This window comes from Lissotriton vulgaris, chromosome 3_1 (assembly GCF_964263255.1).
Source record: "Lissotriton vulgaris chromosome 3_1, aLisVul1.2, whole genome shotgun sequence".
Taxonomy (NCBI): Eukaryota; Metazoa; Chordata; class Amphibia; order Caudata; family Salamandridae; genus Lissotriton; species Lissotriton vulgaris.
Window position 1 is genome coordinate 1,841,477,476 of NC_141689.1, and position 25,592 is coordinate 1,841,503,067.

The following is a 25,592-nucleotide window of genomic DNA, read 5'->3' on the forward strand; positions in this document are numbered from 1 at the left end:
TCCGATGGGAGGAAGATACAATTAAGTCGCACCAGGGGGTATTTCCCCTTCCCTTTCACACAGGTCACCCCATCTCACATGGAAAGATTGCACGTTTTTCTGGTGTTTTATCAACATTTTGGTGTTGTAGGCAGTGTTTTTCACTTCTAATACAAATGGAACAGAAATAACTTAATGCAAGGTTTTCTACATGGAGCTAGTTCTAATGCCTTTCCCCACTAAAAGGGAATACAATACGAGTCAAATGTTGCCTTACAAAATATATATGTAGAGAGGTGCACTAACTTTAAACCTGCAGTAGTCGCTTAAAACAGTCATGAGAGAACGTTTGTGAATCTTGGTCTACCCTTTTTTTCATGATTGTATCATCGGGTTTTGAGAAAGTATTTGTTTTCTACATTGTCTGTTTTGTTATTTTGTTGTTACTGTTTGGTAACCACATTTGCAATTGTTCACATGTTTGCATTTATCTCTGAATAGTGATCTTGAGGATTTTGAGTTGTTTATCTTGTTTTCTTTATACGTTATAAAATTAGAATTGTAAAACTAAGCTTTCACGTATATCTCAAGCCGTGATGGGAACCATTTTGAGTGTTTTAGTAGATTTCTTTTCAAATGGGCCATGGTCCTTTTGAGTGTTTTTTTCAGATGAGTGTGAAGAGGCATAATAAGGAATTATAGATGAGACTTCATAGCAAGGCATGAATTCCAGGGCGGCCATTGATTTGAAGACTAAATAAGCCTGCAGCCAGGTATTGTTCCAAGGTATCAGTCTGAGCTTTAGCGCGCTCTCAGTACATATTATGCGCCTTTGAATTTACATCAGTGAATAGCCCAAAACTAGTAAAATTACTCGAACGTGTAAATTACTAAAAAGAGTAAGTTCGCTTTATGAATCAGGCCGATAGTATTCAAAAGCGAAATTTTTCATTGGTGGGCTTGAAGGCCAGCGCAGCATCAGTGTCCCGTTGTATCATATTGAAGGAACTGGGTGTAGGTCACTGCGACTTTTTCAAGTAGCTATTTGATTAGTGATGTGCCCGTTGCTCAACCATTTGCTCGATATATTAAATTCCGCTGCCCAGGAGAATCATGTTTCTTTGTAATATCCTGAGTTTTATGGTCCAGTTCTAAACTGTAATGGCATGATTTACTAATTGAAGTGTAATGTGCAGTACTTTTAATGAGCAGTAATTATCTACAATCGGATAAACTTAATGGTGCGTGCTGTGCTATTAACAATTGTAACTGACATTTTTCACTGCAGTACCTCAAATCTTGTACATTTTAAACACAGAATTTTGTGTGCAAGGGAGGGGTCAACAACACCCTTTCTCTTTGACTCTAATCGGAGGTGTGTAGCCAGGAATTCTCAACTGGTTGTTCAAAGCTGTAGCAAAAAAAATGTACTTGAAAGCAGTAAGCACTGTGTATCAGAAACACAGGTCTTAACTGGGTAACATGTAAAGACTTATTGTTTTTTTTCGGGGAGGAGGGCTCTCCCACAAGAACATTTTCAGGAACTTTTCGAAAAACAATGCATTTCAAAGCACATTACATCAGTGACAAAACTCAAAACTAGATAACAATTAAAGGTCATTTTACAGAGAGGTTTGTGTTTCTCACCTAAGAACATTTTAGGAGTCCTTGAATGAAATGGGGATTTTAAACATATTTAGCTAGTTATGTAGATTAAAATTGGGCCGGAATTAAAGATTGTTTTGCAGAGGTATTGGGGATTCTCTCCCAAGGAACTCTTAAGACACGTTGAGACATGGTGTATTCAAAAAGAACGCTGACTAAGTACTAGCAGTATAAACTAAATAGTATGGCCTGGGGATCTCCTATGAGAATATTTGGGTAACTTTTGTGGTAATCTGACATTTAGAATCATAACGATAAAGTAATATAGCTAAAATCTAGGTGGCAAACAAACCATATTAGAGGGGGTTTGCAGATCATGTTTTTATTTTCTTCTATGGTGTAGTAGGGGGTGGCCAGGAATGGGAGTTCCCTCTAGCAGGCCTTACAATTCTCGGTACACATCGGTGCTAGCCATCCTTTCAGTTCATTATTATGTTGTATTTCCCCATTTCCAGAAAAAGAGTGAATATTATTGTAGAGGGAAGCATTCAGTGACCATACTTTACAAATCTAGTTAAAGTTCATACCACTTTAAATTGCTAACCTGTCCTAATGGTTCATGTTCAAAGGTAAAGTCACTTTATGGTCACAGAAATGTTTGGTTCGTTCTTTAAATATCCCATTCCACTCACTGTTCAACTCACCCTACTCACGGAAGTGGTCTTTATAGTATTTCCAGAAGAGGTAGCTTCAGCAGAACGATTTATTTCACACAAATGAAATATTTTGTTTGCCGTTTCAGTGAGTAAGTGATTAAATGAATGAATGAATGATTTTTTTATTCCGAGTAAGAATTATCAAATTCTTCGAAAACGCGGCTACACTGCTAGGGCTATCAGATAGCTAAATATTACAAGAACACTTCTTTTCCATTTCACATCTTAAAATAATCATTTGATGAAGTAAAGCTCAGGGCCTATGTGATATTGATTCCTCGGGTAAACATGTAAGCTGCATCACCATCAGAGGTAACATTTTAATAGTAATTACTGAAGCGAAGTTCTACACATACTCCTCTGCAGAGCTCGACAATGCCATGTCTTCATGGTTTGATGACTTGTTTCCAGTTTGTGTTTTATTTGCTGGGCTTAAAGGAGTTTTAAATAATTGTCACATTTTTGTATGGTATTGTTATTTTATAAGGCTGTAAAAAATAGCTTTCACTGTTACTCAGGAATTGGTACTTGCATTAATTCTTAGCAGGAAGAAGATATGGGCTACCCCGCCTATCATTTTTATCTGTGATCAGCAGGAACCTCGGCCAGTGGCGTTGTGAACCTCTCGTTTTCGCAGCTTAAGCGGGGGTGCTGCTGACTCTAATAATTATTCATGAGCCTGTTCTCTCTGCAGAAGAAACCCTCTTAAAAACAAACTAAGGGAAAACCATAATAGAGGTTATGGATGCGGTGCAAAGCAATAATGGAAAAGGAAACCCAGAAGAAGAAATGATGAGAAAAAGACAGTAAAGAGTGAGAGAGAGAGAGAGGAAGGGAGAGTGAAACGAAGAATATTTAAAAAGAAGAAAGAAACTGACAAAGAAGGAAAGGTCAAAAGGATAAAAGGATTGATTTAAAGGAGAAAGGACTGAGGGACGGAAGAGTTTACCAACATTTGTGTGGGTGAAATAAAGAATGGCTGGAATGATGAAAGGCTGGTTGAATAGAAATCTGATGAATTGATAAAAGGAGGGTGAATTGATAGATGGATGAAAATGAATTGCTGTATGGATGGGAAAAGGCTGGACGTTTGGCTGGAAGTGTGTGTGGAAGAGTAAAAGGATAGATGGTAGATGGAAGAGTAATGATGAAAGGTGGATAGACCGAATGGCAAAGGAGAGATGGATTGAATGGTGAAAGGATGGCTGGATGGTGCTAGAGAAGACTGATGGATGGATGCATGAAACGCTTAAAGAATGGGGAGAGAGATGGACAGATGGTGGGAAGAAGGGACGTCATCTAAGGTTGGTACGGCTTACGAGCTTTGCTCACAAAATGGCACTCAAGGTAAGGATCACAGGGAGGGGTTTTTTAATTTCTCCCTTGGCCACAAACCCATCTGAGCAATGAGCACTTGATTCAAAGAGATGTTTAACAAGCTAACAACAAGGCAATCACAAGCAAAAACCCTGATAACTGTGGTTATAGCTGACGAGACAGTGAACTTCACACCAATCCAAGTAAAGCAGTCCACCATGTTTCTGTTTACAATGGTTTATGGCCGATGAGTCGGCTCCTGTCAGTGTGGATATCACTAAAGCAATAAAAAGAAGCATGGCGGCCTAGCAATATTTAAAGTAAGCATGACAGGCAAGACTGGCGTTTCCTCTAGTGGAGAATAACTCAACAGACAGATACTAGGAAGGCACAGGATGGTAGCGGAATGCACGGTACCAGTCATTCGTTTTCACTTGTCAGGTGACAGAACGTTCAGCTCCTTAAACCCAAAAAATATTGCTCACCTGTAATCCTTTATAGCTCTCTCAGCTACATTTTGTCCAACAAACGTGGAGACAAGTACTGAAAAAAATCTGTCTGTTTTTCTCTCTACTCTATCTGGCCTACCCTTCCAGATGTAACATATTGCCTCTATAACATTTGGTCTTCTCACGCTCTTAGCGGTTCCTCTACCCAACGAACAAAACCATTAGTGTGTAGTTGGTACACTTGTGAAAAAACGGTACCATCTGAAGACAACTTGTCTTCTTGCATGCTGATGGGTACTTACCCATCATTGAAATGATTTTGTGGGTCTACTGAAAGCAATGCCGGCTCTCCACATTTGGAACAGATTCAGCACAGAGGCCGGGAGGCCACAGCGGGTAGTGTGCGCACATTCAAAACCTTTTCAAAGAGGTGAGTACAGAATTACAGTCACTCAGTTTGCAGAATGTAATATAAACCCAGTGTCATGTGCGGGGCTGCTATAGAGAGGGACCAGGACTTCCTCCCACAACGTGTGCTATGGTCCAACAGACGCACAGCGTAGCAGGCAAACTTTCAAGAATGATCAGACCACCACCATCATCATTCCCATCACGGGTGAGAAGTAACTGCACCATGTTTCCTGAAACTGTGTATTTTCTGTGAGTGCTAAAGGTTTCTACTAGTGCACACTGTTGGATTTGTTCTGATGGAAATGGAGATTGCACTTTTTGCCCTTCTGTGGGAGAAGGAAGCTTCATTTAGTGTTGCCATGCTCAGGCTACATTTGTAAAAGAATGAATGCCAGCGCCCAAAACTCTACTCAGAAGCACGTGGCCAGTGCTATTAAATGTGCCAAATGCGAAGGCTGCTGGTCTTGAATTTACCAAAGGCACCTTCAATTCACTTCCAGACATTCCCTGCCCCTTTATCTCACTCTTGTCAGTACTTCTATTCTCCCTTTCTGACGTGGTTGTCTCCTTACCTCTTCTTTCCCATTATGTGTGTTTCTCTCTCATGCTCTCGGTCAATGTCTAATGAAGAATAATAAGTGCCGGTCCCAAAATATGAGTAAAAATAATACCCTGTTTTTTGAGAAAGTAAAGGGTGCACTGCTGCTGCCCAGTTTGTCCCTGCTCTATGATGGAAAAAGCTTATGCTGATGGTATTCTAGCTATATTGTTCTCTGAAGGGGGGAACTTGCACTATTTCTGTCCAAGGTGTAGCTGTTTCATGAGAAGAGATGTTTCCATTGCAGATGCACATCTTATATAAAACAAAGAATATTTTTAATGTACTTGCATAACATGCCTAGCTCAATCCAAAGCTTTTGTTGGACCTGACCTAGAGACTCTGGTTTAAAACACAGCTTCCCAACTTGACCAAACTTTGACACCCTGGACAGTTACTTTTGTTTCCTCTGCCTCTTTCTCCTTGATCATCATATTTGGGAGCACCTTGAAATAATTCATTTCGGGATGCACATTGTACAACAATCTCTTTTGTGGGTGGTTTAATAGGGCACAATGTTGCTCCATCTATAAAAAATAAAGGTTTACATAGGCGAAACAAGACAAGTGACTTGAGACAGTAATACAATTGTCACAGCAGAAGGGTGTGGGTCACTTATTCTAATAAAGGCAACTTCGAGAAGTGAAATAAACTAAGGTCCTAAAGTGAAACAGTGCAAAATACACTTTTTTTATGTAACTGTTTGTACCTCATCTATAAATACAATGGCAGTGAGTGACACTTGCAGTAGGGCAGGAGGTCCAGGCTGAGCTAATAGCTATTTACCTCAGCCTCCACAGCACTGCTTTTCCAGACAGGATGCAGCGCAGGCGGGGGAGTGGAGAATTATGGGATCCAGCCATCACCACCTTACTACCACTGCCCTATTACCCCACATGGTTCATTATCTCGAGGCCTTTGCACTCTCACCTGCCACACCAGTGAGCTGAGAGTGTGGCTTGGCAGCATGAGCATGTCCAGTTTCATAGTGCAGGCTAAGGTTACAGTGAATTGCCATGTGAAACATGCTGCTAGCCCTGCCAAAAAAAAATTGTGAGGCCTCTTCAAGAAGTGGGGCCTCAGACAATTTGCCATAACTCCACCCCTCACCCCGCCTGAGACTGGTGAACAAGCCCCATGAAGTAGGAACTGTTTCACAGTCTTCGATATGAGCGGTCTATATTTCTGGGGAAGACGCAATACCCCATAGGGGAAAAGGCAAGCACTAAAAAAGGCTAATGGAAAAGAAAATTTGGGTCAGTTTCTGGGCCCTTTTGTTTTTAATTGTGTAGTAGGGAGGCGCTAGTACATTTTGTTTTACCTCACCCGCACACAACTCTCATATATGCATGAGTTTAGCAAAGGGAGAACATAAATATGGACATAAATGACATGATCTCACCCAAACTAGGAAACCCAAAACTAAGAGATTGTACAACCAGTGACGGATAGTATTCTTAGATGCCTCCTTGAACACTGACGAAGACAGGTGAGGGTTCATCATCCTACATGAGTAAATGAATGTATGGCAATTCCATAGGAGTTTTGAGTTTTGTACTTGCATGTTTAAATCGTTTTACGAAGAAAGTACAACAGTCCTTTACCTCATTTCACTCCCTCTTTAGTGTGTTAGCTACTTGAGTTGTGCTTGTCCTGCATATGTGAGAGAACTATGTAATGTTCTTTCTGCAACTGCCCACTTTACTTATTCTTAGGGAAGGCTGCGCTGCTGTCCAGGCTTTACCTTTAGTGTTTTGTTTTGCTTGAGATAAAATCACTGCACATAAGAAAAAATTATCCACATTGCAATTGCTTCCTTTAATGCATGATGTGTGCATGAAAGAGTGAACGTAAAATATGTAAACAGAGTCTACTTTTGATTTTAGGCATGAAACAAGCAGTTTTTGAAATGTAGTAGGTGACTTTTCAAAATTCGAAAACGTTGCTTAAAAGTGGCTCCATGTCATGTAGCTCCACCCAATTCAGACATTTTAGCCACCAGCACTTTGCATGTTGGGTTTTTGAGCCCATAATTAAACTGTTAAAAGCAAAACCAGAATACCCACTCCGCACCATGCTATGGGCTGGAAAGAAAACACACAAAAGTAGTTGAGGGTGTCCCGTGTAGTAGTGCTAAAGCTCAGAGTTGTGAAATGCAAATAAAAATTTAGTTCCTGACTTTTTTCTTGTGAGCAAATAGGAGTTAAACAGCCCAGTGGGTGAGAGGGCAGAAATTGTCTTTCAGATTCTAATCAGAGCATCTCACTGCTGATGAGTTAAAATTAGGCTCCTTGGCAAACTGGCAAAGGATATTGTTTACCCCAAAAATGCGAACAGCAGCAGTTAAACGTGTTTGGAGACACAGATAAAGGAAAAATAACGCCCTGTCGCCCTCTTCCTTAGCACTTCCTCGGCCTAGATGTTGATGCGCTCTAGGTTGAACAAGTGCAACACATGCTGCAGGAGGTACCCGCGAGGGGGCGCCAGTGGCTAAAAGGTATGGCTCGCTGAAAACAGAGGGTGAATGAAGAAATGCATAACAGGCACTAGAGACAGGGTCTAATTAACCTACAATATAATACCAAGCTCCGTGGCAAAAGTCGGACTTAAGGCTGAATTTGGCCAAGCCGTAAAATATGTGCAAGAACGGTGAATTTCATAAGCTCGCCTGGCCAAGTTCGTTTATTTAAACTGGGCATTTCCCGCAACAGGTTTTGTAGAGTTCTAGGTTTGCCCACACTCACTACTTTGACATTCAAAAGGCATCTCTGCACAGCAGCCTGGGCCTGAATGAAACCAACCTTACAGCAACAACCACAATGAGAGATTCCCCTAACTATCTGTTTACATTTTTAAAAAATCTAATGATATTTCCCTCTTGCGTGCTAAGGTCTGTGCAATACTGTTGTGGCGGTCCTGAAGCCTTTGTGTCCCATCAAGATTGGAGCTACAAAACCATGTGGCGACCTGTTATTTACAACAATATTGGGCCCTCCTCACAGTTCATTTCTCGAATGGTATACTGTAATATCTTAGTAATATGGTTTACTACAATGTTAGTTTATTTAGTACCCATGTTTGAGTATGTACAGGCTCATCCTTCAAGGCCCTTGGCCTTAGGTTCCTATTGGAACCTGTGTGAGTACAAGGTTCTTAGAATGTTGGGACGTTTTGGTCAGTTAGACAGTTTCCTGCGAGCAGCCTGGGGTGACTAACAACTTTTCTTCATGAAGGAATACACTTCTATTTATAAGTATCAAACTGCGGTGTTTTTCTGCTTACTATACGTACTCAACACCCACAAGAAGGGGAAATAAAAACAGGGTCACCTTAGGACAGAATGGAAGAAGGAAAATGGGGTGAAAGTTGCCTGGGATTGCAGGGTCCAGTGCTGGCTTTTTTAATAGGGGATGTTTCCATTCTTCCAGCAGCTTACTGGGCCATAGACGAGCACAAATAATTGGTGCCTCCAGAAGGAAATACGAACTAGGCAGGAGTTGTTTGGCGGTCCAGAGTTAATGGTTTGCATAAGTTGCAAACCAGCCTCACGGAAGATCAAAGATGCACCTTAGGATCAAAGTGTATGAACAATACGCCTTTGTCTTTGGTGGGTGGCAGTACGCACTTATGAGACACATCCGTACTACCACATGTATCTATGCTTTACACAATGCATTCCTGACCTGTTCTCACACCTCAACCAGTATCAGATATTATCTCAGTCTCTTCAAGCAGAACAATATCAGCAAGGAGGGTGCAATATTTACGGGCAACATGAGTTTTCCTCCAGCATCCCACTCTAGCAAAAAGTACTGTGTTTGTAGCTTTCAGATGCAATATGGTGCTCTTTGCTGCTCCTTGGAGGTGGCACCTTCAGCAGGCTACCTTACCTGGTCTTATTGGCATGACAGCTATGAATATCAATGTCAACAAGAGTGCAATAGTGAATATCTAAAAAGAGAAGGTGGAATGCTCTGTAGACACCAACACTGTTTTGAAATTGTACAATTATCCCAAAGACTGAGTACAGTCTTGTTTTCCCAATCTGATTTAAGTCACCCAACCTTTTATAGAAGGCCAGTATACTTGCATTTGGGTGTTGTATCTGGTAAATCCTCACAGTTAATGGACGTTTACATCCTTTTATGTATGGCAGTCTGGGAGATCTGGTTGGGTCCAAAATCTCGATATGGAGGTGGTGTAAAAATAGCATACTTCTCCAAAATAAATCGTGCATAGGAGAGGAGCCCACGGCAATTCAAGGGTGACCTGCTTCTTCCCAGAAACAAGTTCTGCCTTTCCTTATGCCCCATCAAAATTAAATTGCTTAATTGCGTTTAGTTTAAAAAAAATGTATAAGTACATCTTAATACCAAAAAATACAAAGTACCAATCGAACTGTTAAGGAGTATGCCAACTGCTCTATAAAAGAGTATGCACCAATCATTTTAGTATAACGTTTATACATCATATTGCCTCACAAAAAAATATAGATTATATGTGTAACAAATTATACGTGACGCAGAATTCATGGCCATCATACCATTCTACAGAGACTACATCCATTGTACTGTGCCAGATTATGTTGGATGGAACAGTTGTATTAGTGGGCTTAGCAAACTGAGTTTCCACCGTAAAAAAACAAGAAGAAAAAAACTGAAGCATGCACAAACTGACAGACATGGGCGCATGAACCCACATCCCAGCATTAAAGGTTTTTATGTCGAGCCTTGCGTCAGCACACATGCGCTGCTCGCTCTGTGAGACTTCTGTAGTAGAGTACGGGAGAGAAGCCACACCCACTCTCCTCCCATATTTTTCATTGACTTGTGTCATTGTCTTTTGTAAATACTGCCTTCAGATTCGTTTATAGGCTTCTTAGTCCCTTCTTAGTACGGCCTTGTCTTCATTTGTACCCTCCCATGGCGACTGGCCCCTTTACTTTGGTTGTTACACAGGACCTGTTAGTCTGTAAGCAGTATTTACTGTATTGAGCTTCTCTTACTGCAGGCCGGACATGCGCTGCTTCATCTGAACCTGCTTGTGTTTTTTTAAGCAACACAGCCACCACCATAACACTGGCGCCTGCTTTCAATCACTTTTAACCGGCATTACATCATGTCTGTTTCAACCCCCCAAGTAACATGGATTGAGAAATGATTAGCGAATTAAATCATGAGAATTCCAGGTAGCACATAATCCTGAGCTAATGGGCTGAAGCGTTCAACAGCACATCTGTGTTACATGTCATCTGCACGAAAGCCACCTGACGGGTTGTTTTCAAAAGCCAGTTTTATTAACACCAATACCACCACCACAAATACCGCCTCCACCACCAATACCACCACCACCATCAATACCACCACCTCTACCAACACCACCAATACCACCAGCACCACCACCAACACCACCAACACCACCACCAATGCCACCAACAATACCACCAATACCACAACCACCAACAATACCACCACCACCAATAGTACCATCAGCATCAATGCCAATACCAATACCACCACCAATACCAATACCACCACCACTACCAATACCACCACCACCAATACCAGTACCACCACCAACACAAATACCACCACCACCAATACCAACACCACCAATAACAATACTGCCACCACCAATACCAATACCACCACCACCACCACAACCAATACCACCACCACCAATACCACCACTTCCAATACCACCACCTCAGTACCTCTCGCTCACTAGTAACAGCAGGGGCACTGTACGAGGCCGGAGCTGCAGCCGAGACCAACCCTCCCTCCATGCCTGCCATAAAGCACAGCCTGCCCTGCACCAGGAGGTGAAGCCGAGGCCCTACTACACCTAGAGTGTTTTTTATTAGGCCAAAGATAGCAATTACATTACGCATTGCCACACTGCACACTCAAATCACGGAGAGGGCAGGAAATAGCCTCCCCCCACTCCTCCTCCTGAGCCGCAACAGTGTAATAACGGAGCGAAAGATGTTGGTGGGCTTTGTTAGTGTTTATAGCTCAGATCATATGTAACTCTCACTTCACACTTTGGGTCTGTGTAATTAGAACACTCACACATCTTCTTCACTGCACTATTTATCACTACTTTGAAGACCTCGCACGCTGGTCTTTTCATCTGATATTTACAATCTAACAAGCGGTCGAGAAGGCCCTTTATTGCAATACGATAGGTCTCGCATTTGCAAGAGTTTAAGCTATTAGTATTGTAAATGACAATGCATTTTATTTATGTTTTAAAACCCAAAACATAAATAAAAGGCATTGCATTTACAATGCCAATAGCTCAAACTTGCGTGAATGCGAGACCTATTGCATTGCAAATGCTTGTTTCCGCCTGTCTCACACTGGCTGCTTGCGCTCTTCAGTTGCTGGCCTCACAGATAATGCTTGGCTTCTTTCATGTCATTACTGCTTCTCGCCCTGAGCAAAGCCTCCTTAGCATTTAGGCCTCGATTACGAGTGCTCCAAAAGAAACCCTCTATTTTTTCGCCTCCCAGAATTACCTGTTATCAGGGGTCCTGGTGATTCCGGAGAGGGGGAAATAATGAGGATTAGAAATGTTTATGCATAGTTTTGGCTAGCAGCTTCAGTCTTCCTGTGAAACACGCCTTCTACTTCCCAGCTGTCTCTCATTTGCCTATCTCTTACCTTCTGATGCCTTTCTTCTCTTTTTTCAATACCGCCAGTCACCTTTGCCTGTGTTGCCTCTCTCGCTTTTTCTCTTGATCTCTCTCCGTGCTGTCTTTTCCTCACCTGTCTCTTTCGTATCTCTCTCTTTGTTACTCTCTCGTACTCCAACATGCATACCTACCTTTTTCTCTGTGCTATCTTTAGACTGAGGGCTGACTTTAGGGCGATGTCACTGGTGTAGCCGCACCTGGAGCTGACTGGGGTGGGGGGAGGTGTTTAGAAATAACACAGGTTTAAAAAGAACAAAGCACCCGCTGCAGAATTCCTTGTGTGTCCAGCAGTTTTCAGGCAACAATAAAATTGTCAAGATAGCTTTCGTGATTAATGTTCCTGCTGGAGACAGATCGTAATTTTGTCTAGTGGCTGTTTTGACTCATCATAAAGTAGGGCAGAGGGTTACTATGCCTGCTTCAAAGAATGTGTACTATGCAGATCACATAACTGTATTTTAAGTGGATAGCTCAGTGGTTCCTTGCTTTTATCACAAAGATTTTTGTTACTTGCAGTTCATAAATTACAATCCTAATATAGCACAGTAACTTATGGACTGTCATCAAAGAGTGCATGGTACAGGCAGATCCACTGGAATTATATAGCAAGGAAAGATCAAATTATGCAGCAGGATTTACTAAATTATGGGACAAGAAAATGCTAATTATGTAGCAAAATGCAACACATTTTGTGATACTATCAGTTCATTAATTTGTTATGTTTAAACATGGTGCAAAGGTGCTTGTGTTGGTGCTAGGTAGCCAAAGTGGCGCCAGCACAGGGAAAAGGGACAGGAATGCACCATATTGCATAAATACATTGCATTACTGCCCTTTCAGTTTGTCAAAGGGCAGCCAACAAGATGGCTTGCTGTGTTGCCCTATCCCAAATCACCGTAAATAAGGGCCTTAGTCTCGAATTACAATAAACGAACGCACTTAAATCAAGCAAATATCTCACAAAAAAGAGAGAATACACCTTTACAATTGTCACCAAAGAATATGCATGTCACATTCAATAAGCCAATCTTGGATACTCTGACATTGGATAATCTTGTCCATGGCCTGACAGAGGAATAGCAGATCCCGTCACTTCCTACGACCACAGTTTTCGATAGAAATATGTTTTGAAACTGCTTTCTCTGCCACTGGCTGTCAGCGTTAAGAAAATGTGGTCAACAGTGAAAGAAACTGCATTAAACCCAGGTTACCGGGCACATAGCTCCCAGAGTCATCACCACTGGAGTATAGACTCCTGATGGATCATCTGCATAAACAAAGCTATATCCCAAACTTTCTGGAAAATAATAAATAACCAACCGGACTCAATGATGGCCCTTAAAGAAAAATGGGAAATGGAGCTGGGTGAGTTAGAGAGGCAGATTGGCAGGAGGCTCTTTCATCCCCAAAAGAAGTAGCGATATCTTCCAAATTTAAATTGATACTGTTGAAAATTCTACACCGCACCTATTACACAGGAACACTTTTACACAAAATAGGTAGGGCGGACACACCGTACTGCCTGAGACTCTGTGGTTTGTCAGGCTCATTCTTTCATACGATTTGGCAGTGCCCAGAAATCACATCTTACTGGGTGCACGATAATGCTGACAATATCGCAGGTCACCGGTGTTGCCGTTCTGCCTGAACCAAAGAGGTGTCTGCTCAACATTTGGGAGCCCACAGATCTCAACCACATGACCCAAAACTGGATGACACTGGGTATGATTCTAGCAAAGCGTGATATAGCTCAGCAGTGGGGGGCACGACAGGCTCCGAACCATCATCAATGGTGTTGTGATATGGACAATGTAATGATAATAGAGAAATCGGTATAAATTCACAGGGGTTGTCCCAAAAAATGGACTCAGATATGAGGCGGCTAGAATGCCTTTTGCTGTAATATTTGTGAGACCCCGCCAATCAATCAATCAATCAAAGACATTTATAGAGCGCACTACTTACCCGTAGGGTCTCAAGGCGCTGGGGGGAGGGGGGTGCCGTTACTGCTCGAACAGCCAGGTCTTCAGCTTCTTCCTGAAGGAGAGGTGGTCTTGGGTCAGGCGCAGGTCGGTCGGGAGGGAGTTCCAGGTCTTGGCGGCCAGGTAGGAGAAGGACCTTCCTCCTGTTGTCGCTCTTCGGATGCGGGGGACGGCGGCGAGGGCGTGGTTGGCTGATCGGAGGTGGCGTTTGGGAGCGTAGAAGTTGATTCGGTTGTTGAGGTAGCTCGGGCCTTGGTCGTGTAGGGCTTTGTGTGCGTGGGTGAGGAGGCGGAAGGTGATTCTTTTGTTGACGGGGAGCCAATGCAGGTCTCTCAGATGTCCGGAGATGTGGCTGGTTCGTGGGATGTCGAGGATGAGTCTGGCTGAGGCGTTCTGGATCCGCTGGAGTCTCTTCTGGAGCTTGGCGGTGGTACCGGCGTAGAGGGCGTTGCCGTAGTCCAGTCGGCTGGTGACGAGGGCCTGGGTGACGGTCTTCCTGGTCTCGGTGGGGATCCACCAGAAGATCTTCCGTAGCAAGGAATCATTATCAGATGTCAGTGAATAATGGACCAAAGAAGAAACTTTGCTTTGTAATATAACTGTCTGTCATTGATGTGTATAATATACAAAACACATTTATAGTGAGAAGTGTCAAATATGCAATGTATGTATAATAAGATGTCATGCCATATCTGCACCACGGAATATTGCTGTACTGTACCAATTAATGTTAATTACAAAAATGTTTAAAGAAAAGAAAAACCCAGGTTACAGGCAGGACCGGACAGGACGAAAAGCAACCCTGAGAAAAATATTCACACCAGCCCTGCTTGCTTTCGATCCAGTGACTTAATAAGAGTGTTCTGTGCCCTAATGCAAGCGATAGAATTGAGCTCATCACGCCAAATTCAGTGTTAAAAGACTGCTATATTGCAGCAACTCGTCCCACCTCTGAGCACTGGTGCTGCTACAGTAGCTGCACCAATGATAGGTAGACTTACAGTTTTCTCGGTTCCTTATTCTGCCTGTATTTTACCTCTACTCCCTATCTGCATCCCTCAGGCCACTCTTCCACCTTTACTGCCTTCTCTTTACACCTTCCTCTGTCTTTCTCTTCATGTCCACTTCTCACATGTTCTTTTTAGCCTTTTTCCTTTTCTCACTTTTCTTTTCCTTCACTCGATAAACCCTCATTCTCTGCTCTCTTTTAACTGCATCCTCCTACCTTTCTTCTCTGTCCAGCCTTCTTTTAATTTCCTGTAGTCTCTCTAAGCCCTTTCCTCTTTTCACATCTATAGCTTGTCTTTTCTTCTCTCTCACTCATCGACTTCATACAGTTGCCTCTGACATCCTAACTTCTGCCCCCTTTCTTTTTTTTTGTAACTCTTTTATTGGCAATAAAAACAAAACATAAACAAATAAGGCAATAATAGGCAATACAACTGGATATGTGTTCAAGGGGGGGAAGAAAGCGCATTACAATTTAATGCAAATCATCAGTGCAGAAAAAGGGGGGGAGCAGGGGGGAAACAGCGTCATAACACATTAGGACTAGACAACACTAGGATTGTCGGGTCAGGGGGAAAGAGTTACATCCGAATTATGCCCCCTTTCTTAATCCTCCCTATCCTCTTATTTTTATCTCGTTTCTGTCTCATCCTTGCTTTCTTCCCTCTTCTCTCTCCTTTTCCTCGCCCTCATATTTTGGCATTTTCATTTTTCTCTCTTTCCAGGCTGTCTTTAATTTCTCCTTTATCCTCTGATCCACCACAGCGCATTCTTTTCTCTTTCTTTTTCTCTGTGCCCTCTCCATTTGGTCATTTTCTTTATCTCTCCACGCTGTTTTTCTTTCTCCACTATACCCCATCCTGTCTCTACCCCTTTTTTTAATATAATTTTTAGTCTTGGCTTTTCTAATTTCCTCTACTTTCCCATCCCTTCTTTTTCTTTCAAGAATGAATAACCTCTACCTTGCCTACCTTCTTTCCTGGTTCGCCCTTTGTTCTCTACACCTCCCACCCCATAGAGCGCCTCCTTCATCGTACAAGGAAGAGTAGACAAAGATGCAGGGTAAGGTGCTATTGAAGAAATAATTACTGAACATGCCTGTTGAATTAACTGTTGCTGTTGCAAGACACCCTGGGCCTCTGCACATATCTGGGCCCCATGCCACTGCACTGGCTGCACCACTGATACCTACCCTACTCTTAAGATCCTCTCTCTCCCTCCTCTCTCTTCTTCCTCTCTCTCCTAAAGCACCCGCTGTGCCTCCGGCAATTATTCTTGTGGAACAAAAGCCCCAGCAGTGGCCCTCTGCCTCCAAAAACCAGCCTCCAGTGGCTCTGCCCCCTGGGGAAATGCTGGATGGAATAAATGGGCAGTTCAGCCAAGGTTCTAGTGATGTCATGGGTAGGGTAACCACTGCTGGGTGGCTTTGGGAAGTAGTCAGGAGAGTAACCAAACTTCAGTGAAATGTTTTTCGTTATCCTTTATCTACAGCCTGTTTCTAGTGCTCATGCTTAACAAACCCTCATTTCCTCTCATATTTATTTTGCCACAGGACCGTTCATTAGCGTAGTGCTCTCAAAGTTGGAGAACATGCTGGACAATTCATTGCATGTGAACCTGTTGCTCATTGGAATCATTACGCAGCTGGCCTGTTACCCGCAGCCTTTAATCCGCTCCTTCCTGCTCAACACCAACATGGTCTTTCAGCCTAGCGTGCGGTCTTTGTACCAGGTACTCATGCATGCCTCATTTACGGCAGAACCTGCTGCTTTGCTTCCTTGTTTACGTACCTTTGTGTTTTATCTATACATTTTTGTTGCTTCCATATCCATTTCAGTAGAGCGCTTCAGGGTGGGTCAGAAAATCAGTGGCTTCTTTATTGAGGGTGACTAAGGCCCATATGTACTAACACATTTTCTCATGGACACAGAATTGGAACAACCCTTTCGTACATCAGGCCCTAAATACTTGCAACATTCTACTTTTAGACCATGAAAATGAATGGCCAATGTCGAAACTGAAATGCTGTACCTGTTTACGTTTCTTAAAAACAGTCAAGTGCAGTAATTATGCAAATGAGAAAGTGTATGGGTGCCAAAGTAGATAACTTGGTAGTGTTTGACGAAGTACTTTATTAAAAAAAAACATGAAATGTATTGGAGTGTGTACAAGTTGATAAATTTGGGGAGTTCATATTGTGGAACCTGTATCCTTGAAAGGGGTCAGTGGTTCCTTGGAAAATGTTGGATCTAATTGCACACAAATCTGCTGACAATCCCTTTACTGCAGGTCACTTTCTCACTGTCATCACCCTCCTCCATTGCAGGAGTTTCAAAAATGTTCCACGTCTTCAGTCAGTCTCCCTGAACTTGGAGTCCTCAGTTGACCAGTGGTATCCTGCAGCTACTCCACCCCCACTCCCCACAGCCACTAGTTACTTTTAGATCTCTGAACAAAATTACCCGTTTTTCATGACTCATACTGCATGATTCACACTCATCAAGTGACACACCTGGGCAAATTCTGAAGACTCTACTTATTAACTTCTCCAGAACCATTAACTCAGACACACTCCTCCATTTAAGGAAACCAAAACCTCAAGAACCCCTATTCACTGTATCCAACCCAGGATTCAGTCTGATGCTGGCACCCATGCAAAAACCTGCCCAAACTTTTATTTAAGGCGACCAAAACTCTATACAAAATCCACATGAGATGCTACCACCAAGTCTGGGTTTTACCTACCAAAGCTATCTACGCTATTCTTGTAGGTAAATCAGCAAAACAGGTGAACTGTTCAGAATCTCTTGAGAAGTCACGGAACCAGAATTTCACTATAGGGCGCAAGGAGCCAACTCTCAACAGTGCAAGAAACGGTGGTGTTCCTTTATGCTATTGCAGCAACCAGTGACCACAGCCCAAGTAACCAGTAAAATCCTCCTATCAATGGTGTGGTCTGCATCTTGGTCATAGAGGGTGTGGCCTCCAAGGCTAGGCCGTGTATAATGTTTTTTAACAGTCCCTTTTTACTGTTTTGATGCAAGCACTGTTGGTTACCAACACAGGTGTCTACCTTGACTAAGCTACCCAATATGGAGAAGTCAGGCATAGGATTTTATGCATGCGAAGGGAAAAGTAGAACAACCACAGCACACCAGCACAATTCTTATTAATTTACTAAATCTGAGACCTAGGTGCAGAATTGTCAAACAATGGTCAACATCTGCAAACAGAATGTAAACTTCCTGTGCTGTCGTAGAGTCACCGGTGTTTTTCAACAAAGGGAGCTTAAGAGGGGACTTCTGTTCTAAAACCTGCAGTATTCACATGCTTAGTTAACTAACATATATGTAACTTAAATTCAGTCTACTGCCATTAATAGATAAACTGTGCTGGGCACCGGCATCAAAAAGGTGCCTTTGAAGTATTTCCATTTTGTTTTTTAGTTCACCTAAGAGCTCAAGCAGAAATATACTCCAGTTCTCCGATTTAAAATCCCCATGTATCTCACATTCAACTTTTGTAGGTGTCTCTTTTATTCTTGCACCTTTGTCTATTGGTAATGACATACAGCATTATGGAGAAGTCTGGCTCAATGGTTAGAGTGGCAGACCCTGATGCAGAGGTCTAGCCCGGGACCAGGGTTCAATTCCCAGCCTCGGCGGGTCTTGGGCTCAAAATTCCACGGACCTGATAATTCTCGCCTCCGTGCCTATTCCAATCATGGAGTCCCACTCTGCAACTCTGGGCAATAGCTTGCTTAATCTCCACAACGGCCCCCACAACGCTAAGGATGCCTGGCCTTCACCTTGGGGGTGCCCAGGAGTGGACGCCTCACAGGGAAAGCCAGGATGGGTTCCACATCGGTATTCGTCCAAGCGCCTTGAGACCCTTGCGGGTGAGTAGTGCGCTATACAAGTATCAATTTACATTTACATTACAGCATAGGGACTAGTGTATTGTTTAACTACAGTTGGTTAACTCGCCTCGCTTACCACAGTGCCCCAAATAGGAAGGAGGGACATTTAAACTTTTCAAGACTTCGTAGCTATTGCCAGGGACGTTAAAGAAAATTTAAATGATTTCAAATTAAGGAAATAACCACCCATATCCATTTGTTGCTTTATCCCTTTTAGGTGCTGGCGTCTGTGAAGAATAAAATTGAGCAGTTTGCATCGGTGGAAAAGGACTTCCCTAGACTACTTCTGCAGGCTCAGCAGCACCTGCTGTCACGAGCAGATGTGTCCGAGGCCACCATCGAACTGCTGACCAAAGGTAAAGATTACCAGCAGAGTAGATGCAGCCATTAGCCAAGGATTCAAGGCACTGGCGTAACGAAAAGTGAGGGGGCCTCCCTGCACGGTACTTAGGGGGGGCCCCTCCGGGCTCAATAAGGAGCTCTCCCGGCCAGAGTTCAGTACCGAGGGGGCCCCTTGGAGCTAGGGGCCCCTCCGCACCGCGTGGGCTGCGGGGGCCTGTGTTACGCCCCTGATTCAAGGATGTGTAAACCACGCCGTCTAAGATAAGGCCTGAGGCTGCTAGGAGCTGAAAGGCAACAGCAGAGGTCAGTTACCAAAGGTACTTTTCCAAAGACACTAGGACTCTGAAAATAAATTACAAGAAAGGGCTCCCTGGCCTTCAAAATATGCTTTTCTTGGAATATGATATGTCAAAGTAGGACCAAAATATAAGTCTTCTACTGAATATTGCCCATTTTATTTTGAATTTCTTCCACATGAGAAAACGGAGAATGTAAAAATACTTCCAGTGCTGTACTAAGATTTTCACAGGGTCTCGGCAGGAGTTAAATGGGTTTTCACGTATGTTTTATGTATAATGCGAATTTTCAGCTTGGCATAGCAGTGGTAACCATAGCAACTCTAAATCTAAAGGAGATGTGCGTCACTCACGGCTTTCCTCCTCTAGTTTTAATTATTATTATTATTTCTACCGTTGAACTCCTGTATCTACATTTTGTGTTTTTTTTCTATTCCACTTGGGAAATTCGAAATTACTACATTTGGTTAATAATTTCAGTTTTTTTGTTGCACGGCTGCTCTGTGCGCATGCTTGGCGCGTGCGGGGAGTTCTGTGTCTGCTGTGTCAGTTACAAACCATAGGCCTTCCGCTTTACCTCAGGCAATGAGAGATTCTGCCCATTGCGATTTGACGGCCCCACGTGCTGCATTTTGGGATGCGTCGGGGTGTACTTGGAAGCAAAATCACTGAAAAAAAAAGATCCTGGCAGATGCGCGTGTGTAGGGAAACGAGCATTAGCTAAAAAGCAGGAGAAGCTAATGTAAATTGCTTGAAAAGCAGGCAGAAAAAGATGCAGTTTGAGCACTTGGAACAGCTTGAATTTGCTTGCTTACTTTAATGGCAATCTGTTCTACAGCTGAGCACCAGCGCATGCCTCGCCTTCCTCTCCCCTTGGGTACCTGAATACATTGATGCAGATGGAGACTGAAGTCTGGCAATGTAGCTGACAAGAAGGTGGGTCAAGTTGGGATATTCAACCACGGCTTGACTCAAAAATCTAAGTAGACCACGCAGACCGTGTATGGAGTTTATCAATGGTCTACTGCAACATGTATTTGGTCTCTCCGGCCTTCTGCTAACAGAATATCGATTTTATGGACCTGTGTAATTTACAGTTTCCTTATAAGTTGAATGTGGAGACTTTGGTACATAGTGTTGCTGTATTCAAAGTTCGAGGCAGTTACTGGTGCGATTATAAAAAAAATTGTATGCTCTGCAGATAGAAATAAAAGAAATGATTAGATAAGAATTTGAAAGTGGATTCCATTTTGTCGCACAGCTGGTCGGACTACCCTAGAATGCACGCTCGATTGGCTGTCCAACTTTTTAGTTTCATGTCTTCCCTCTCACACTTAGCTTCAAACTATTCCACTTTACAATTCGTTCCAGGGTCAGACTGGCCTGCAGGGAAAATCCACAGTGCCAGAAAAGCCAATCTGACCGGTCATTGTATGTTTTTTTTTTATCGTTGTGGGCCTGTATTAACCTCTGGTGGGCCTGACAGCAAGTATCCCTTAGGATGCAGGCTCCTATCTTGCAAAACACATTTCCTTGATATTACATCAAGCATTACCTGTAGCTAGCACAAATGCATGCAGTCTCCCTTATCTTGAAAAACACCTATACAGCATTTAGAAACAGAGGAAGATATCAACACCCTTCCCCACCAGCTCGAACTTCAACTGATGACCATAGAGTATGAAAAGGAATGGTGCTGAAATGCACTCTTGCTAACACCTCTATTAGAGCCGAAAAGGGATGTGTTGTCCTCCCTGGGCCAAATTGCACAGATGCACTAAGGCCATTTTGCAACACGGCTAACTGAAGTCTAGGTGCTACCAAATGGCCCACAGCTTGGTTCTGTCCACCATTTTAAACTCGAAGGACAGGTACATACTAGATTAAGGAGGTTTTTTTTTTAAAACAGGCATCATATTTACACTTTACCATAACTAGATTCAACTTTGCTCCCGGTTGCCAATGTCCTTTTTTTTCTTTTTAACCCAAATTGTTAATCAGTCAGAATACCTATTTGGTGGTGCATGACTTTATTCTAAATTGTAGATCTATTTATAGAACTTCATTGACCTTTTAACTGTCTAGAGTTAGAACGCCTTATACGGGGCTCTTTTATTCCCACTGCTAGCTAGGTTCTGATGGCTTTATGGGCCTGCTGAAGAGTAAGCTCACATTGCAATTTACTCCTTCGTGTAATGCAACCTTCTTAGTTATTTACCCATCCGTATATAGATTAATAAAATGTAAAAGCCATCGGTCATCGGGTACCACAACGGAGAGACAGCCGCTCTCATCCTCCTAGACCTCTCGGCAGCCTTTGACGCAGTCTGCCACCGCACCCTAACAACCCACCTCTTCAACTCTGGGATCCAAGGAAAGGCTCTGGACTGGATCACATCTTTCCTCTCCGACAGAACCCAGAGAGTCCGCCTCCCTCCCTTCTGCTCCGAGGCCACCAAGATCATCTGTGGCGTACCCCAGGGCTCCTCACTCAGCCCAACCCTCTTCAATATCTACATGAGCCCCCTCGCCACCATCACACGCAAACACAACATCAACATCATCTCCTACGCCGCCGACACCCAACTGATACTCTCCCTCACCAAAGAGCCTCTCACCGCCAAAGCCAACTTCCAGGACGGAATGAAAGATGTTGCAGAATGGATGAAGCACAGCCGTCTAAAACTCAACTCGGACAAGCCGGAGGTCTTCATCCTCGGACAATCCCCATCCGCCTGGGACGACTCCTGGTGGCCCATGTCGCTGGGCTCCGCACCGACACCCACGGACCACGCTCGCAACCTGGGATTCATCCTGGACTCCTCCCTCACAATGACCAAGCAAGTCAACGCAGTCTCGTCCTCATGCTTCAACACCCTGCGCATGCTCCGAAAGATCTTCAGATGGATCCCCACCAGAAAGACAGTCACCCAGGCGCTCGTCACCAGCCGACTGGACTACGGGAATGCCCTATACGCAGGAACGACAGCCAAACTTCAGAAACGGCTTCAGCGCATACAGAACGCCTCCGCACAACTCATCCTCGACATCCCTTGCCACAACCACATATCCACCCACCTGAGAAACCTGCACTGGCTCCCAGTCAGCAAGAGGATCACGTTCAGGCTGCTCACCCACGCACACAAAGCACTCCACAACATGGGCCCGAAAACTTCAACAACCGCCTCTCGTTCTACACTCCCACCCGCTAGCTCCGCTCCTTCAGCCTCGCCCTCGCCACGGTCCCATGGATTCGCAGAGCCACTACCAGAGGAAGATCATTCTACTACCTGGAAGCCAAGACTTGGAACTCCCTCCCCGCACACCTACGACTGACCCAGGACCATCTCACCTTCAGGAGACACCTCAAGACCTGGTTATTCGAGCAGTAGTGGCACCCCCCCCCCCTCCCTTCAGCGCCTTGATACCCTCACGGGTGAGTAGCGCGCTGTACAAATGTATTGATTGATTGATTGACAACTTCAAGAGCCTGATCTACTCAGTTGTCTTGTGCCCAGCAATAAGCCCTTTTCCAAAACATCTTCTCAGAATCATGACCAGTATGCAGCTCCTGAAGCTCTGATCATGCAAATCTCCTGTTATCCCGGTTTGCCTTGATTAGTTTCTTCATAATGAAGTCTCTTCGCTGGTGCCAGTGTTTGATTTTGCAGAACAGTTATGGCTGCAGTGCAAAGATTCCTTTCAACTTTACTACTTACTAGACCACTTTGGTTGCCAAGAACCTGGCTTTTATGATGAGTGGGACTGCAGTGAATCTGAAATGCAGGTGGTTGTAGTTTTGAATCCTCGTAGGGCCACCTCATCACTTGCCTCCATGTCTATGCAAATCATAAAGCCCTGTTTGGCAGCGTTGACCACTTTACACATCGTAGCAGCTAAATCTCCATTAGATTCCCATTCCTTCAATAGAGTTGGTCTCCTGCCTAGACCCAGGACCTATTGCTTTAATAGAGAGTATGTCTTCAAGGCAAGCCAATGTTCAAGATCTTAGAGTTATGATCACTTTCAGGTCAGATTCGAATTTCAAAAGAATATATAAATTCCAAAAGACTATGGGAAATTAAGGAGTGATAAGTGAATAAGGGTGTACCCTCCCCACAAAAGTAAAGCATGCGGGCATGTCTGGAGGGTAAGTTCCAGAACAGCAATTCCAATTATAAGAGATAAAATCTGTCAGGTAGGTCCCTTGAAAATAAATCATGTGATTCACCCCCTTTGGCTTCAGGATGAATGACCGCAATTACTGGCTCATAAAGACAAAGCATGATTTTTTTACTTTACCTATGTTTGCATTAAAGTTGTTCATAATAGCAAGGGAGGGAGGCACAATATCTTCTAAATTTAATTCGTTGTCCTATCCATCCAAAAAATCTAATTACTTGGCCAGATATGGAAATAGAACCCATAGAAAAAAATGTGTGTGATAAGTAACAGCTAGACCCAGGACTCATCTGAGGGCTATTAGGCTCTGAAACTGGGGAAACAGTCCATCATAAAAGGCACCTCCAGAGTTCCCATATTTTTGCGTGTTAATCCTTTATTTGTAATATGAAATAAAAATAGGCATATTGAGTAAACTCAGGTATTGTGAAGTTGCTGAAATAATTTCCTTTTTTGCAGTATCTGTCTTTTCTGCACACATTATTTGATACTTTTGGATATTCACTATAACAGAATATGATAACAAACATCCTTCTTATTGTGCAGGATATCGGTGCCCTATCAGCCATAGTCTGTTGTGCACCATTGTTTCTTGAGAGAACCATTTGGTCATGAAGTCAGCCCACAAATCTCCAATTGCCAATTTGTCTTCTTCCTTTATAACCGTGTTACCTGGGTAGCATTTCGGTTCCATTTTTTGCGCCTCATCATTCAGAATATGTACATTAGGATGAGCGAATTACAATTCAGTCAACTTTGGACCTCGTAAACGAGCATTACGTGCTAATTGCACATGTTTTTCCTCATTTCTGAGATGCAAAAACTGATTTAGCACACTTTGCCTGCACTATTTGTGGCCAGTTTTACGTGCACAAATTGTGGATGCAAAACCTGCGTTGTACACAGATAGAGTACCAGTTGAAATTCCAATTCAAGCACAAAGTGACTGTGATTCTGATCCAGGATCTGGGGCAAATCAGAATGAGGCTCTAACTCAGAACAGGCTCAACCATCCGTGTTCAAACTTGACATAGTAAATTTCAGTTCAGACGATTTTATTCCGTTAGAGCCGATTGCTTCAAAATCACCTTTTGCCTGTGAAACTTGTGTCCAGGAACTATTGTTCAGATATTTAGCTAGACAACATCGTGCCTCTTCACCTTAGAGATATCTTTGCAAGATGTTAGGCAGAAAGGGTCATTTTTAGAAAGTTGACTTGCCACTATTCATTCATCAGTGCCCTGTTTAGCAATGTGCTCTAGGTGACTGGCCCTTCCAGATAATATATCCCCACCTTTTAATGCATACAAACATCCGAAATGATCCAAAAAAATCAAGTTTTCTGTTGCAAACCTTTTTTTCGTTGAGTTTCATAAATTAAGACCACACCAGAAAAATATCATCTCATTTCACAAAAATTAACACCGAAAACAGCAAAAATTAACACTTAAAACAGGGTACGAATTAATTTGGTTACTCCTTCTGTCAGGCCTTCCAGTCTGCTTTTCTTCATGCTTTAAACCTCTGACTTTTTTCACTCATTAGCTATGAAACTACTTTATCTCTTTTTCATAAAAATATCCTGAATATTCACTTCACACTCTCAGGGGTGACTCTCTTTGTTACAGAGAGTGAGTGACCTTCTTTATGTTTAAACCTGTTTTTTTGTATTATGTCATAATAACATACAAAATGAGCTAGGAAAACTCCAGTCTTCTACAAGCTAAAATTACCGCAGATAAGAAAGTTTGAAGAGTATATATCCATCTCAATAGAGTCTTTTTTATGTTCTTGTGAGATGTAAGAAGGTGAACATTTACTTAACCAAATGATGATTGCAACAATACAAATGGTGGGTGGCCAGATATAACTGTGAACATTTCAACCAGGGGTCTCCAACCTTCTGTGTAATAATAGCTATTTATGTTAAACGAAAATAATCGCGAGTTAGTAATATCATTAGTGGTGTAACAGTGACCACATCAGGCAAGGTTACATTAGTACCCAACTTGTCCAAGTTTACCAGCAGTGATCACCTCTGTACACTAGCAGGGTTACCAGAAGTAATGTAAACAAGCATTTACAATGCAA

General features: G+C 43.0%; 1 protein-coding gene across 2 annotated transcripts in view; it reads left to right on the forward strand.

The window, feature by feature from the left end:
• Positions 1–25,592, forward strand: part of FHIP1A (FHF complex subunit HOOK interacting protein 1A) — a 392,657-nt gene that overhangs the window by 341,122 nt on the left and 25,943 nt on the right. For both annotated transcript variants that reach the window (XM_086962295.1, XM_086962294.1), the window contains 2 exons: positions 16,315–16,493; positions 18,899–19,037. In XM_086962295.1, coding sequence (XP_086818421.1) covers positions 16,315–16,493; positions 18,899–19,037 — 318 coding nt within the window. The remainder of the gene's footprint in view (positions 1–16,314; positions 16,494–18,898; positions 19,038–25,592) is intronic.